General features: G+C 53.7%; 1 protein-coding gene across 1 annotated transcript in view; it reads left to right on the top strand.

Moving 5' to 3' along the window:
• Window positions 1-8,831, top strand: part of LOC112994442 (keratin-associated protein 10-4-like) — a 45,351-nt gene extending 36,520 nt beyond the window's left edge. The window contains exons 2-4 of the mRNA XM_026118781.2: window positions 83-225; window positions 1,986-2,991; window positions 7,622-8,831. Of these exons, the coding sequence (XP_025974566.2) occupies window positions 2,007-2,991; window positions 7,622-8,511 (1,875 nt within the window). The 5' untranslated portion in view covers window positions 83-225; window positions 1,986-2,006 and the 3' untranslated portion in view covers window positions 8,512-8,831. The remainder of the gene's footprint in view (window positions 1-82; window positions 226-1,985; window positions 2,992-7,621) is intronic.
• Window positions 8,832-15,855: the final 7,024 nt, after the last annotated feature.

Genomic DNA, 15,855 nt, shown 5'->3' with positions numbered 1-15,855 from the left:
ATTCATCTGACAACATACCTATGAAAGCATTGATTAGATCTTCAGTGACTTTAAAAAATTAATCTCCCAATTTTCTATCCAGTTCCTTTAATCTGGGCGCAGTGTGTGATAAGAAGCTGACTTGCTGCGCTGTCACCTGCAGAACTGGAGGAAGCTCGCCTGCTCTTGATGCTGCTCATGGTCTCCTGCGCTGCTCGTCACAGCTCTGACAGCTGGACACGTTAGGTAATAGCCACGATCAGACGTGCCTGTAGCTAAGCCTTTCCGTTCATTTGGGAGTCACCGGGTGGCACGTTCCCATGGCTCTGATAACAGGTGGTGGTGCTGGGATCATGGGAACACCGTGGCGTGCGCAGCCACGCGCTCTCCAGAGCTGCGTGAGCTAATGATCAGGTTCACGACCAACCCGAACGAGGAGCTGCCCCGGGATCCACCCCAGGGGGAAGATGTGAATTTTACTAAGAGCCCCTCTTTTTCCCCAAAGGGGCCGTGGTCCTCTGCCCAGCCTGCACGTGCAGCAGACCCTGGATGCTGTGCCATACAGGCCAGATGAGGATGGCCACCAGGTCTTACCGAGTGAGCTGCACTGATTGAGGTTGGAGGAGGGACATGGAGCGGTCAGGGCTGCTGCCATGCGGCACAAAGCCAACACGAGGCGTATCCGAAGAATGGAAACAGGCTCATTGCTTGGTCTCGGATGTCCCCCATCGTGGGTGACCACGAGGCTCTTTGCAGGGACTTTGAAGGTTGCCCCAGTGGGTCCCCCACGATGCCACTACTGCCCTGCAAAACCCTTGGGGCAGGAGACACCACTGTCGTCTGCCTCCCCGAATGCCATACAGTCTTTCCATACCAGGAAGGATTAAATAAACAATAATTGGTCTTACCATGGGGAGCTGACACTCAACTACTCATCCTTGGGGATGAGTACACCGATGCTAGTCACCAGAAATGCGGCGCGCAGAACAGCTTTTGCATAGGCGCTAATAGGGTATGTCGTGAGCACCTCATACCTTCAAGGCACCTCTGAAGCTGTATAAAAGCCCTCCCTCTATTAGGTCTCACTGGTCACATCACGAAGTTGTTCTCATCTGGGACCTGGGTAAGTCTGGTTTGTGCTGAGCCTCTATAGCTGCTAAAGTGCAACTTTATTTTGGCTTTTTTATATATAAGTGTGCTTTACGGGAAAGATTTTTCAAAACTGGTGCATTTGGGTCACCATGCTGGAGAACATGTGTGCTCTCTAACGGGGCCTCCAGCTCCACTAGCTGCTTCCAAAAAAAGCCAAGGAAAGGCTGGTAGCAGCAAACGGAGAACTGCTAATGGAGTTTGCTTTGGGGGTGAAGGAGGTGCCTGGCTACAGTCCGAATTGCTTGGTGCAGCAGGGAACACACTGCTGTAAGAAACGCGAGCAGGCTCGTGCTCAGCTGTGGTGACTCTACCTTTTAATCAGCTCTGGTTCCATAACGAGCAGGAACTTTGTCACGCCGGGACCAAACCATGAACCTTTGCCTGCCCAGTTTTACGGGGTTGCCAAGCCCTGGCGCCTTGGGGTTGTTTGCTCCGCTGGCCGCAGCAGATGCTCAGAGCTGCACGCCCTGAGCTGCTTGTTTCTGGGCTGGGGCTTCTTCTCTGCTCATCTGAAAGACATCAGAGGTGATCGCTGAGCAAAAAGCAGAAGGGAGAACTGGATTCAGTGGTTGAAAGACAGCTTTGAGATCAGGAGGTCTTCTACTGCCCTCAGAGAGTAATTCTTCCCCCTCGGAGGTCAAGGTGATGGAAGGGGCGAGCGGCCGTTTGGGGAGGGCTGAGGTATCTGACCCCACTTGCGTCTCCGAGCGCTCCTGCTGCTTGGCACAGTACCGGTGCCAGAATTAAGGAGGAAGGGGCAGGTCCTCCGCTGCTGCTGGCAGGGGCGGGAGGCCGTGGGGGGACGCTGGCCCCGGCGCCGCGCTGACGGCTCCGCTTTCCCTGTGTCCTTGCAGTCTCGCCGAAGCCTTGCCGAGATGTCGTGCTACTTGCCGCCGTGCCTCCCCGCCGTGTACCAGCAGCCGCTCCCCGTGAAATGCCCGCCTGCGTTCGCCGCCCCGGTGCCGGTCCAGCGCTCGGTGCCGTGCGCCCCGCAGTACCCGACCCCCTGGGCGGCCCGGCAGCGCTTCGCAGGCGCCGGCTTCTCGCAGCAGCAGTGTGTGACCACGTGCATCCCCCAGCAGCCGTGCGCGACCAAGTGCGTGACCGCCTGCGTCCCGCAGCAGCAGTGTGCCACCAAGTGTGTGACCACGTGCATCCCGCAGCAGCAGTGTGCAACCAAGTGCATCCCCCAGCAGCAGTGTGCAACCAAGTGTGTGACCGCCTGCGTCCCGCAGCAGCAGTGTGCAACCAAGTGCATCCCGCAGCAGCAGTGTGCAACCAAGTGTGTGACCACCTGCGTCCCGCAGCAGCCGTACGCGACCAAGTGCGTCCCCCAGCAGCAGTGTGCCACCAAGTGCGTCCCGCAGCAGTGTGTGACCAACTACTTCCCGCAGCAGTGTGCCACCAAGTGCGTGACCACCTGCGTCCCACAGCAGCGTGCCACCAAGTGGGTCTCGCAGCAGTGCGTGACCAAGTGTGCCCCACAGCAGTGTGCCACCAAGTGTGCCCCGCAGCAGTGTGAGACCAAGTGTGCCACCAAGTGTGCCCCGCAGCAGTGTGCCACCAAGTGTGCCACCAAGTGTGCCCCGCAGCAGTGTGCCACCAAGTGTGCCACCAAGTGTGCCCCGCAGCAGTGTGCCACCAAGTGTGTGACCACTTGTGTCCCACAGCAGTGTGTGACCACTTGTGCTCCACAGCAGTGTGCCACCAAGTGTGTCCCGCAGCAGTGTGCCACCAAGTGTGCCACCAAGTGTGTGCCACCCTGCGCGCCCGCGTGCGCCCCGCAGCAGTGCCAGCAGAGCGGGGTGAAGATTTCCAGCCATTCCAAGAAATACTGCTCTGCCTCCAAGTGGCCCTGGTAAAACCACGCGGGGGATGAGAGCGGCTGGAAACGGAGGGAGCTACAGCTCTGCGGCAGGGGCTAGCGATCTCCCTTCGACCCCTGCCGCTAGTTTCTTTTGCTTAGTTCCTCCTTGTCTCTGTTTTCCAGCATTTCCCTTTTAGATTAGCTCTATTTGGGGCAGGGTGCAATCGTACTTCCTTGGCCCCTCTCCGGTTGTGGCTTGTTCCTTAGTCTGATGTAGTAAATAGTCTAGTTTGATGTTAAGGCCTCAGCTAATTGCAATATATACTGATTAAAAAAAAAGATTAAAAAGTAGGTAGAACAGAAGCGCCTAAGGAGACCAGCTCAGGACACAAGCGGACCGGCGGCACCGCAGCGTGCGGCAGCGCTGGGGCTGCTCCTGGCCTCGTCCCGGTTCACCTTGGCTCCGTGAAGCTGCAACCTCTGCGCTATAGGTGTGTTTCCTATCAGATTTGGAAGAAAAAGGTAAATTTGCTAAGCAAACACTCTAGAAGTCTCATTCCTTCATTTAGGAAGGTGCTGCGAATCCCCGCTGCTGTAAAACACTGGCTCTGCGCTGGCGTCAGCGGAGTCCCAAACATTTACGGATAGGATTTCTGGCTCGATGAAGCCGATCTCACTGCAATTTTTATACATTAACATTTAGTTGCTTTAATTAATATTGAAAATACAGCCTGAAAAAAAAAAGAAAGTCTTGGAAATATTACAGAAAGAAGTAGCACCACTGTTTTATAAATGTTTGAGATACAGAAGTCATTACCTGCGTTGTTTACGCTGCCGAAAGATGTGCGCTCTACATTGTATTGAAAGCACATTACATATATACGTGCATATTTATGTTATATATATATTTAAATAAATACAGTTCTGTGGCCTCAAAATTAGCTATCTCGTCTTTCCGCCCTCTGGTGGTTCTCGCTTTTTTTGCATTTACTAAATACAGTGAGCTCCTGTTGGAAAAAGGCAGAAATCCTGCGGTTTGCCCCCTCGTTGGGAAAACGAGGAGGCGCCTGCTCAGGCTGAGCGGCTTGGACGTCTCGGAGGGTGACACCGAATGCCGCGAGCGGCGGTGGTGGGTGTGCCGGGGGCCCGGAGGTGCCTCAAGCCGCGCGGGGCGATGCCTGGCCGTGCCGAGCATCCGCCGCCTCCCGCCGCCCTTCCTCCAACGCCTCGTCCCGAAAGCGCGACTTTCCCTTAGGAGCCACCTCCCTGGGGCCGGACACGCGTTTTTCTGCAAATCGGGGGTTTCGCGTGGAGCAGCCGCCGGGGCACGGGGCACGGGGCACGTTTCGGGGACGGGCGCGACGGAGCCGATCCCGGCCCTGCCTCTGACTCATCCCCGGCACCGAGCGACCGCAGCGCGGCGTGCCTCAGTTTCCCCTCTGCCTAATTGAGACTAATGACAGACCCCACGATAATGCCCCATGTGGCACTGTGAGTCTCTCGGCGATTAAAGGATTTCAGAGGACTTTGCAGGGGCTAATTAGGAGCGCTTGGATGACGTGGTGTTACCGTCGGGTCAATATTTGCTACCTGGCCTGGAAACGCTCAGCCGAATGCCAGCGCTGCTTTAGCACCACTTGGGCTGGAGCTCGCCCAGGAACTGGATTGATGGATTTTTTCATAAAAATGGACTCAATCTGCTTACCATTCCTCAGATGGCTATCTGACTTCTAAAATCTCCGGTCTGATCATTTAATATTAAAAATGGGCTTTGTAGTTAAAGGGCTTTGTAGTTAAAGGGCTTTATAGTTAAAGGGAGTGAAACGCAACTGAGCTTGTAGAAATCCAGGTAAGATTTAGTCCTTTCTTCTCCAGATGCAGAAAATAAGATAAGTTCATCTGCATTTTTTTCTTTGGAAAAAAACAAAAATGGGTAGAAACCCAAGCAAACCTTCAGGCTTTGGGGATTTCCGGATGAAAACAGAAATCGGGAATAAACTTAGGGATTCATTAGCTGGATATCAGTGTTCTACTTCAAATCAGTAAGAAATTTCCCACCTAATTTGTGAAATGTTAACTTATTTCACCCCTGTTTTATTTCAGGGCGCAGGATCGCCCATGCATTCCCGGCAGGCCGGAGTCGGGTTGATGGGCATCAGATTTTTCATTAAAGAAAAAATGCCAGGGCCTTTGCTTGGATGGATGCGACTGCCTAAAACTGCCCTCCCGGTCTGGGCACCAAGCTCGCATGGCAGTTCATGCTGCCCGGGTTCGCTCCCAGCGCGACCAGGACCAGGGGGAGGGATGGCGGCGGGGAGGGCAGCGGCGCAGGAAGCCTCGCTGCGGTTTGCAGGGCAGCAGCTCGGGGTGATTCAGGCGCCTTTCCCTGGGCTGCCCGAGGACGGCGGCACGCTGCCCTAATTAAGGCCTGTAAACAGCCGCCGAGAGTCCTTCCCGGAGTTTTCAACATATGCACGCGGAAAGCTGCCGTGGAAAAGCAGCCGCTGCGGCAGCCCCGGCCCCCGGTGCCCTCAGCAGCAGCCCCAGCTGCGGCACCTTTGCAGCCCGTTTGCAGCTTGTCGCAAGCCTGAGGCTCACCAGCAGCTTTAGCACGGGATATATTTGGCCCGCAAGGGGCTCTGGGTGGTTTGGCCTCCCCGGGGTGGAAGGGAGGAGGTTTGTCCTCCTGGCAGTGCCAGCCGTCCCCAGCAGCCCGGAGCGGCACGTGGCTCGGCCAGGGCTGGCAGGCAATTAAACGCGGCCACGCCGCCTTGCTCCCCTGGGGCACTTATTCACTGTATAAAAGCCCTGCCATCGCCGGGCTCTCCCAGGCACTTCTCTCCGGTCCTTCTCACTGATGAAGTGGGTAAGTCTGGCTTTTAGCAGCGCTCCAGAAAGGCCGATTTGTTCCCAGGTGGAAGGCTGGTCTGTGGCTGGAGGAGACCCGTCCTTGGGCGCTGCTGCCTCCGGCACCGCGGCTGTGAGAGCTGGAGCACCTCATCCGTGCTGAAGACCACCAGGAAAGCGCTTTGGATGGACCGTGAGCTCACGGGAGGGGGATCTGTGGGCTCCTCTGCGCTTCCTTAGAAATAGCCCAAAAGAGGCTACGGACTACCCACGGGGCTCGATGCTGTCGGCAGTCAGATGTGAGACCGCGCACAAAAAGGCAAAGGCTTTAGTGGAAGCGGCATGGAGAAGTTTGCCACCATTTTGGGGGATTTGAACAGAGCAACTACGTGGATGACGGCGAGGAGCTGACGGGCTTCAGTATCAACGCGCGAGTTAGCAGCCAGACTCCCCAGCTGAGTCTGAACAAGTCAAAATTTCTGTTTGGTTAATAATGATAAAAATAAGTCTGAGATGCAGACAACCCCCTGGAAGCAAGCAGCCCCCCTGCTTTAGCAGGCTCTGACCTTGATGAGAGCCCCCAGATACTTTAATGTTGTATGTGGAGTAGTAGCTATTGCTATCATTGTTTTCAGGCTGGTTATTTTTATTAGTCAATAATTATTATAATGACAGTGATTATGAGTTTTTTATTAATGCTAGTAACACAGCGTTGTATTGTTAATAGTCATACAGTAATAGGTTCTGGAAGGTAAAGCATCTCGCCCTAACTCTAGGCAGAGCTAGGGGTGTTCAGGAAATGCAGTTTCTTTACGGGCATTTAATTAGATGCCTTGCTCTCCAAACACTGTTGAAATGAGGAAAAAGCGAAAAAAGAAATTGGAGCAGGATGCCTTTAGCATATCAGTGTTCCCAACATGTATTCACCTCAAAATAATCCTGTGAAAAACTCAGCAAATACCACCGAAATCAGTGTTTTCCAGAGAGGGGAATGCAGCTGGGTGGTTTCTCCTATTGCTCACAGGGCCAAGGCAACCGAGAGGGTTTGCCTTGATCCCAGGTGGGACGGTGCTGCCGGGTCCCTTCCCCCAAGACGCCGGGTCCTGGACTTTCTTACCGCTCCGGTTTTACACAGTGCTTAGAAAACCCTCTCACGTTTTCCGTTCTTGCCTTTCCTCAAGCTTGCCCTCGTGACGATGTAGAGGTGGGAGCGTGGTGCCCGCAGAGGCGGGGAAGCTGGCGTTACGCTGCTACCTCCGAGCCCCAGAACCGCGCGGGTCCAGCCTGCCCATGCCGAGGGGAGCGTGAGGACGGGCAGTACGTGCTGGGCTCCCTGCTGCCCTGAGCTGGCTGATTTAACCGCAGCCTGGGCTCGCCTGCGTGGATGGCAGCCACACCTGGGTGTTATGGCCCGGACACACCTTTAATTTTGGGTTGTCTTTCATCTTGTGTGCTGAGGAGTTGCAGGACGTCAGCTGGAAAGCCTGCCCCGGCGGGGATGCAGGAGGCCCGCAGCAATCGGGGCGCAGGGTCAGGATGTTGCTTCTCCTTTGCACAACGCTTTGAGGGCTCGCCCGGTCTTTGGGCGACGTGCCTGGGATCCCTGACGGTTTCTGGGCTCTTCGGAGGGCGTGGGGCCCCGAGCTGGGTGCAGGCGCTCCTGCCCTTGCCGCTTGGGTAATTGCAGCGTCTGAGTCAGCGCGGGCCTCCGGCAGAGCCGAGCTGCGGGCTCCCCCACGGTGAGGCCGGCAGGGAACGTCGGCTCCCCTATGGCAGAGAAACGGCCAATGCACGTGTGAACTCTCCACCTTTCTCCTGCTTTTTTCCAGGCGTGAGCACCTCGCGTGACCATGCACTACTACGGGGAGCGGTTCCAGCACCTCTGCCTGCCGGGCTCCAGCTACGCCACCGAAAGCCTCCGGGTGTGCGTGCCCCAGGCTGACGTGCGCAGCACCACGTGCCACCCGCTGAGCGTCACCAAGGGCCCCGCGCCCAGGTGGCCCAGCTACCTGCAGCCCTTCACGCCGCTGCGCCCGCAGCAGAGCGGGGCCCCGCCGCAGAGCGTCATGCCGGGCCCGGAGGCCTGCGAGACCACCTGCCTTCTGCCCTGCGCCAAGCCCAGCGGGCAGCCGGGCGCCGAGCGGAGCCTCCAGCCCTGCCACGCCAGCTGCCCCGAGAAAAAGCGCGTGGCCAAGAGCCTGCCGCCGTGTGCCACCAAGTGCCCGGAGCCGGGCAAGCTCCGGTTCCCACCGTGTGGGATCAGGTACTCGTCCTCGTGCAAGGACGAGTGCGCGGCGCCGCGGGGCTCCAAGTGCTGCCTGCCGCGGGCGATGCCCGGGGGGTACTCGCAGCCGCTGCAGGGGGGCACTGAGTGCCCGCCGCAGCAGTGCGTGCTGCAGGAGTGCGTGCTGCAAGAGTGCGTGCTGCAGGAGCGCGGGGGGGGCTTCCCCCCGCCGCGCTGCACCAAGGGCTACCCCACGCAGGAGTGCGTTGCTGCAGGCCCGCCGCAGCCCCCCGCCGCCGAGTGCCCGCCGGGGCAGGGGGTGAAGGGGTGCCCGCTGCTGCCGGGTGGGGCCAAGCAGAGGTGCTCGGTGCCCCAGCATCCCACCAAGTCCCGGTGCGTCCACCCGTGCGCCTCCCAGCACGTGTCCCGGCATCGTGCCGGCAGAGGGAAAGGGTCAAGCCATGCCAAGAAGAGCTGCTGTGCTGCAAAATGTCTCTGTTGAAGGAGCCCGAGGAGCAGCCACAAAAACAGCAAGCTGCGTAATTGGGGTCTGAGGTTATTTCTTCCCCTCTGTTCCTGTTCCCAGCCCTCGAAGGAGCTTTGGCTGCACTTTTCCCTTATTTTCTCAATGTTACATTTGTAGGGTGATTGCCTTCCTTTTATGACTACAGTTATTTCTGCAATAGAAAATACCTTAGTGAGAAGTTAAACAACTCAGAGCAGGTGATAAGACCTTGAACTTTAAATGGATACAGCACTGCTATAGTGTCTGCACCTGTGAGAGGTTTTTACTGTTACTGGGTCAAATATATTCTCCAGCTGGGCCAGTCACATTAAATCTCAGGTTGCAGCTGGATTCCTGCTCTCTCCTGTCTGATTTATTCTCTGTTTTTGTAAACTGTTTCTATTGCCAACTGCCAGGCAAAATTATTCCCTGTTGTTACACTGCAACACAACTTTGTGCAAAAGAATGAAAGCGATTATGCTTTTAGGACTAGAAAGACTTCCCGGCTGTGGGGCCAGATCTTGAAATACGAAGGTTAGCCGGAGATGTGGCAAAGGATGTGCAGGCAGGTATGTAGGAGAAGGCTTTGCTGAAGTCAGGAGAAGCAGCCTCTGGCGAGGAGCTGCTGCCTGCTGCTCCACGCCGGTGCATGGCCAGCTGTGCTCGGCCGAGCAGGGCCCGGCACCGTCCTGCACTGCTGCACCAGAGCAAGAGCCCTGCTGGCACATCCCGCTCTCCTGGGTGCTGTTGTCCCTGGACAACCCCCTGTGGATCCAATCAGGAAAGGGGTGGTAGGGGGTAGCTGCCTGGGGCGAGGGGGGAGAGGATTTGTGGAGGGTCTGTCCAGGGCCGTGAGCTGGCGTGGGCACAGCCTGCGCTGCGAGCGCTGTCAGCATCGCTAATCTGTGCTTACAAACGTGCAGCCAGACCAAGAGCCAACTTTCCCCTCCAGCTGTTCCTGGGATATAACGTTTTCCTAGACAGCAGGAAATATTTATCTTGCTTGGTCAATATTTTGATTTCCTAACGCATACGTAAGGGGCGAAGTCCAAAGCCCGTTTCTGTGCACGCCTGGCTGCGCGGGCTGAGGGTCTCCCAGGGCCGAGCACTGCCCCGCGCAGGGCTGCAGGTCCCCGGGGACCCCCCCCCCCCCCGCCACCTCGCCATCTCCTGCCGCTGCTTTGCTCTGCCACCCCAGCCCCGGCGGGGGGGAATCCCAGCAGGAGCATCTCCTTGTGTCTCCTCTACTGCGCCCCAAAGGGGCCGGGCAGGATTTCTGGGGATTCCCTTTTCTTGTAAAGCAACAGATTTGCCCATGAAACCAGAGACTGATGCTACCAGCAAGATCTCCCTCCTGGCTTAGCAGAGGTCTCGCTTTCGGTGGGGAGGGAGAACTCCTTTAAATTTCTGGTAAGTCGCCGACCCTGGGGATTAAATGAAACAGAGGGGAAAGGTCTGAATAACGAGGTGCCAGCTGCCTCCCCGCTACCCCCCCTCAGATAAGCCCCTTCTCACACCAGCTCAGTTTACAGCCTGGCTCCACTTTGCCCTCACGGAGACTTTCCCAGGAGCCCTCTTCCACGGCGCGGCACTGGGGCGTGCAGCCGTTAGAGGGAGATGGAGCATCGCGATCCGGGTACGAGCTAAGGTAAGAAAGACTGGGGAGAAGGCTTTCCACCTTCTAAGAGTCTGAACTTCTGTTTCTGTGGTTTTGCTTAAGGCAAAGGGGTTGCGCTGACACGATAACGCAAAACGCAGCTGTTAAATGGTGCCTTAGACTGATTTTGGCTGTCTGCATGAGGACGGTGCTTCACGCTGTCTTGTCAGCCTGGGTCAGTAATGCTGCTTTGCCTTAGAGCCGGTGTTTGAAAAGAGGCTGAAGATGCCTAAATGCCTTTGGCTGCTTTGGTCAGACTCGGGTTGTTCCTGCTACAGTTTTTTGCTGGCGAGGGAAAGTCCTGTTCCCTCTCTCCTCCTGCCAGATGCCCTGGCAGCAAACCCGCTCTCCCTCGCCAAACAGATTCGTTATAATCTGCTCATGGCAGGGTCGTAAGCTCCGTGAGCGTGAACCCGGCGTTCCAAAAGGAGACGTGACCCGGCTCTGCAGCCTCGTGGCCGCGAAGGCCAGCCGCAAGCCGGGCTGCGCGAGCTCGAGCCTGGCCAGTGGGTCAGGGAAAGGGCTCCTTGCCCTCCGGCTGGCACGTCCGCACCTCCGGGCCCGGCTTTGGACCTCAGCAGCAGAGCTGCAGACATGCAGGAGCGAGTCCCAGGGAGGCTACGGGGTGGTTAGGGCTGGGGGTACCAGAGGCGGCTGGGAGAGCTGGGCACGTTCGCCCTGGTGAAGAAGACACTCGGGGGACAACTTACCACTGTCTTCACCCACCTATGGGTGTTTTGAGTGAAGCTAGGCTCTTTTTGGAGGTGCACAGTGAAAGGACGGGCTTTCTCTACGTTCCCACGCAACCGCGGCACCCAGGACAGCGGTGCTGGCATAGACAGAGCCACAAAGGTTTGACGAAGCTCGATAATGCCCACGTTCTTGAGGAGCATAGGAAATGTAGGGCTGTGTTTCAACTCCCTTTTCCAAAGGCGCTTTTGTGTCGAAGGCTCTGCAACTTCTAGAAATTAAACAACAACCTAAAAATTCGGATTGTCGTAACTTTGAGTTGCTACCTGCAGATTGATTAGCTGTGTCATCAGAAGCAAATCACAGCCTTTCCCCATAAACCCTGCATTCTTTTCTTCCTGCAATTAAGATTGAGAGGTCTAAGTGTGTGTCCAGTTTGGGTGTTTGAACACTGTGCAGGTAAAGTGGCACAGAAACAGGGATTTGCATTTTTTAGGGGCATTTTGCTCCTTTTTAAGGAAAAAGGGTATGATCAGAAGTTGATTCAGAATGTCACAAAGACTGCTGACAAGTATTCGTATACAAGCTGCAACGAGCAAAGGATATGAAACATGATTTTTATCAGCAGCAGCGTTCTCCAGTAACATGGGTTAGTAGGGTTAGCATCTGCCATGAGGCGTGAATTGTGGGTCTGGCTTTTCAGATAACTTTGTGTGAATTTTTCCTTGTCTCTGGTGAAAGAATGGGAGAAAAGTCCTGACGGCTAGGACTGGGGAGCTGAGATTTCCTCACAACATGGAATGTCAAAACATTTCAAAAATATTCATTATTGTTTCATGCATGCAAAGTATTTTATCATTATAATATTAACAGCATGTTAGCTCAGCCAAACACCTCAGGGTTGAGTAATAGCACCTTTAAAAATATGCACTTTTTGATTAAGGTGTCTCAAGTTGTTCTCATAAACAGGATGTAGTTTAGAGCCCTGATAATTCAAGGTGTTTTGCATTTTCATTTCTGTTTGCGTTCACAGCCATTTCTTAAAACCGGCATTTCAAAATGGGCTGAGAGCAAGGCTTCTGCTAAAGCTGAGTTGGATGCACAACTCAAACTGCTGAGAATCCAGCTGAATCCTCAGGAAATCAGTGAGGTGCCCCCAAATTCAGAGATACGGGGCAGGTACTGGGCAGGAATATGGCTCCATATATCAGAAAGTTTCTTAGGGCCTATTAGATATTTTGATCTGTAGATGTAGAGGTTTCTTTTGTCTGCAATGTTACAGAAAGATGTTATCTCTTTAGGAAATTCTTTGAATACGTTTATTCTCCAGCACAAAACTCTGTTGACTTTCAGTTGTCTTATAATATGTTGTGGATTTAGCGATGCCTATGAATATACTGAGCTTCCAGGTTGAGTCTCTCTGACTTTGCATCATCTCCTGCTTTCTGATGGATTCAGTCCTGGCAAAGGAAGGATGAGGGAGAGAAATTTGGTGGCTAAAGCATCCAATTTGTGAATCAAAATTTCCAGAAGTGACAATTATTGATTATTGGTATGCAGCCTGAAGCTGTTTTAAGGAGCCTGGTTCAAGACATCTTAACTGAGCACTGCATGGGCTGGTCCTACCTGCAGACCTTGCCTCCGAGCTCATCTGGAGAAGTCTGAGGGTTTGGGGGCAGGCCATCAATAACCACAGGATGACATCCTCCTCTCTGTCCGCAGCAGTTTTCTTTCTTCAGTTTCTGATCCTGCTTGCAGACAGGTACCAGTCACTCACGAGCAGGTTGATATCTAGAGCGTGGAGCTGGGCAGACTGCTGAGGGTTTGGAGGACTGACTTAAAATCCAGTACCTTGCAGCTGATATATCTGGCATATCTGCAATGCATCTATTGTCACCTGTGACCCACCGTTCACACTGTCAGCATTTAAGTCAGGGCTGAACAAACTGGAGCGAGGTGCGTTCACACCTTAGCAGAAAGAGAACTGGAAGAATCACTCCATCAATGAATTTAGACCATAAAGATGTAATGTGAAGGGCACTCCACAAAAGGTAACAGTATGTGCTACAGAGAATCGAATAATGCCTGTAAACAGTGTTAAAATAATTATAGTGATTACAAGTGTTACACATGTGGGAAAAATTGTGTGGAAAGTAATTAAGACCTCATGCACAAAGGTTGTCTCATCTTCCTGGATGTTGAAGAAAGTATATAAAACTCAGAGGATTCGGGGCTCCTCTGGCTATTTCTCTTGACTTCTTCCTGGACAGCTGGTAAGTCCCATTCACCTCAATCTAATTATATTGAGCAAGATGTTGCTTTAACATGAGCTGGGATTTAACATTAAGCCATGCTATGGTTTCTAACAACATTAGCAAGTTCCTTTCTAGAGAAGCCTTCCAGAAATTATTTAGCTGCATACTTGGACCTCAGCATTAAAAATATATCTATGGGGATTGGCATTCTCATTAAAAAATGAAAACTAATTTTATTATTATCAATTAACTGTATATATCTACATGGTATGCAAAATTAAAGACATTTTAAGCTCAATTCAAGCAGAATTTAGATAATATTTTTTCATAAAGAAAATTGGAAAAGATCTGAGATGTTCAAGCCAGATGTTCTAAATTTTTGCTTCCCACATGCTTTTTATTCATAAAATTATCAAGATTTAGTTTTCAAGGGTTAAGAAGGGATTGAAATCTTCTCGTGTCCATCCTTTCCTCCCCAAATGATCATGTTTGCAGCCATTTCACTACAGTGATGTCTCCCCTGTTTCTCAGTCAGTTATTCCTGCAGCTCTGTGCTCGTGGCTAGAGCCTCTTTGTGTTAATCGCCTTTATCACAGCACTGTTAGGAAGAAACTCTGTATGGACAATTGCTTCCATACTGAATGAAAAAAAAGGATTTTTCTGATAAAGGTATCTGATGTTGAGCAGTGATCGAAATGAAATACTGGGCATGAAAGGTGAGAGGGCTCCCCTTAACCTCTCCATCGTAATAGGCATTTCATGTGAGGTATTTAGGCACCTACCTTAGAAGGAGCTTGATTACACTTTGACTGTGTATTTCTCTCTAGCCACAGAAATGAAGTGGCTCCTTTTCAGGTAATCATCTACATCATGCAGTTTTTAACTTTGACGAGTAAATCCCACAGTATGTTTTATAATTAGTTCCTCATGAATGCCCTGAAAGATGGGTTCAGGGTCTCGGCAGAAAGTTAGACACTGAAAATCGCCCTGCAGTTCTTGGCTGTGCCGGATTGTCCCTGCAAACCTCCAGGAGGTACCTGGAGGCTGGATTTCCGTGGGAGGTCAGCACCTAGCTTGCATCCCGTCACTGTGCCGTCGGGTCCTTTCACCTCCCGCGTGGCAGCTCCCAGCTTGCGAAGCTGCGATAACGATCTTTTCTCCCAGCCTTTGCCAACGCTGTCTGGTTCGTCTGCGTGAGCGTGTCAGGACAGAGCCTGCCCGTCGCTTTGGGCTGATGCAGCGCCCGGCACGATCTCGGGAGAGGCACAGAAACCCAATTACAGGGGATTACCCTACCGAGAGCTAGGCGAGCTCAGAGGTAGCATGGACGCACCAGATGATCCCGGGCAAGGTTTTTATCCATTCTCTAGTGCAGGGCTATCAACTGCCCGTTCTTAGACGACCAGTGGCCGCGTGATGCTGGAGGCGGCTGTATCAAACCCGCAGACCGCAGCTGCGTTGTCCTCAGTGCCTGGGTGAGCCAGGACCTGCAGTTGGAAGAGGGAGAAGAGGCGCTGGGTGGTGGGGGGGTGGAAATGACCTGCGACAAGAGATGCCACTGAGACGATGGGCTGGAGGAGGGTCCAACCCAGAGGCCCAAGGGTCTTTTCCAGGAGGGTGGAGGCAGCATGGGAAGGACTCAGGATAGGGGAACCACAGCTAAATGGAGCAAGGGGGCTGGAAATAACAAGGGAGAAGCCAGGACTTAACTGTGAAATTCATCTCCTGAAATCACAGGCTCATGCTGCTGCTGCTGCAGCATCTTAATTTCCCAAACAGCCTCTACAACCAACACAGCTGAGCTGCACTCAGGCATCTCCCACGAGGCAGAGGGGAGCAGGCATCTGAGTTTGCAGTGGAAAGGGCAAGGGTGCGAGGTGCAAATGCTTTGAGAAACACCGCTGTGGTCTCCGTTGTGTGTGCTTCAGGCTGGCCACCATTTCTCCGAGATGTCCTTCGCGGGGGAGTGGTGCGCGGGCCCACGTTGCCATCCGTGTGATGCATCATGCCCACAGCCTCTTGCCACCAGCTGCAACGACCCGTGCCTTGTGTCCTGCAGAGGCTCCCGAGTCATTACATACCCCCCTCCCGTCGTCGTGACCTTCCCGGGGCCAATCCTCAGCACGTGCCCACAGGAGACGGTGGTGGGAAACTCTGCGGTCCTGGAGGGATGCCCACCAGCCCCGCAGATGTCCCTGGGGGCAGAAGTCGCGTGCTCAGAGCCATCCGCTGAGAGAGTGTCCCCACAGCACGAGCCTCGGTGCCCCCCAAGATCCTCGTCCGTGTATTTGTCCCACTGGATGCATCCTTGCAACAGGCCGAGTTACAAGCGCTGCCAGTCCTCTGGGAGCCAGAAGGAAGAGCGTCCTCCAGAGAAGGAGAAACCAGAAATGGAAAATACAGATACCGAAGAAACCGAGACCTCGGCAGCCTAGCTCTGCCAGGGCCACCCGTCCAGCCCCAAGGCCTCGCCAGTCCCTACTGCCTCTCTAAAGCAGCCTTACCTATGTCTTAAATTATGTTTTACCTTAGCTTCGTAACTGTTTCCTCCAGTACATTCTCAAGCAGGTGCTAAGGCTCATAAAATGCCCCCAATTCTAGTATTTATTGGCAGAAAGTCTGAAGCATTGAGGATCTGGTTCTCATTACCAATTTGTTCTTTTTGCATTATTTTGCCAGAAAAAATGAAGAAGGCAGTTGCTTCAAGATGAACACAAATGTAGTCAGTTAAGACAAACC

The sequence above is a fragment of the Dromaius novaehollandiae genome, chromosome 29 (genome assembly GCF_036370855.1).
Source record: "Dromaius novaehollandiae isolate bDroNov1 chromosome 29, bDroNov1.hap1, whole genome shotgun sequence".
NCBI classification, from domain to species: domain Eukaryota; kingdom Metazoa; phylum Chordata; class Aves; order Casuariiformes; family Dromaiidae; genus Dromaius; species Dromaius novaehollandiae.
This window is presented reverse-complemented; position numbering and strand designations above follow the sequence as displayed.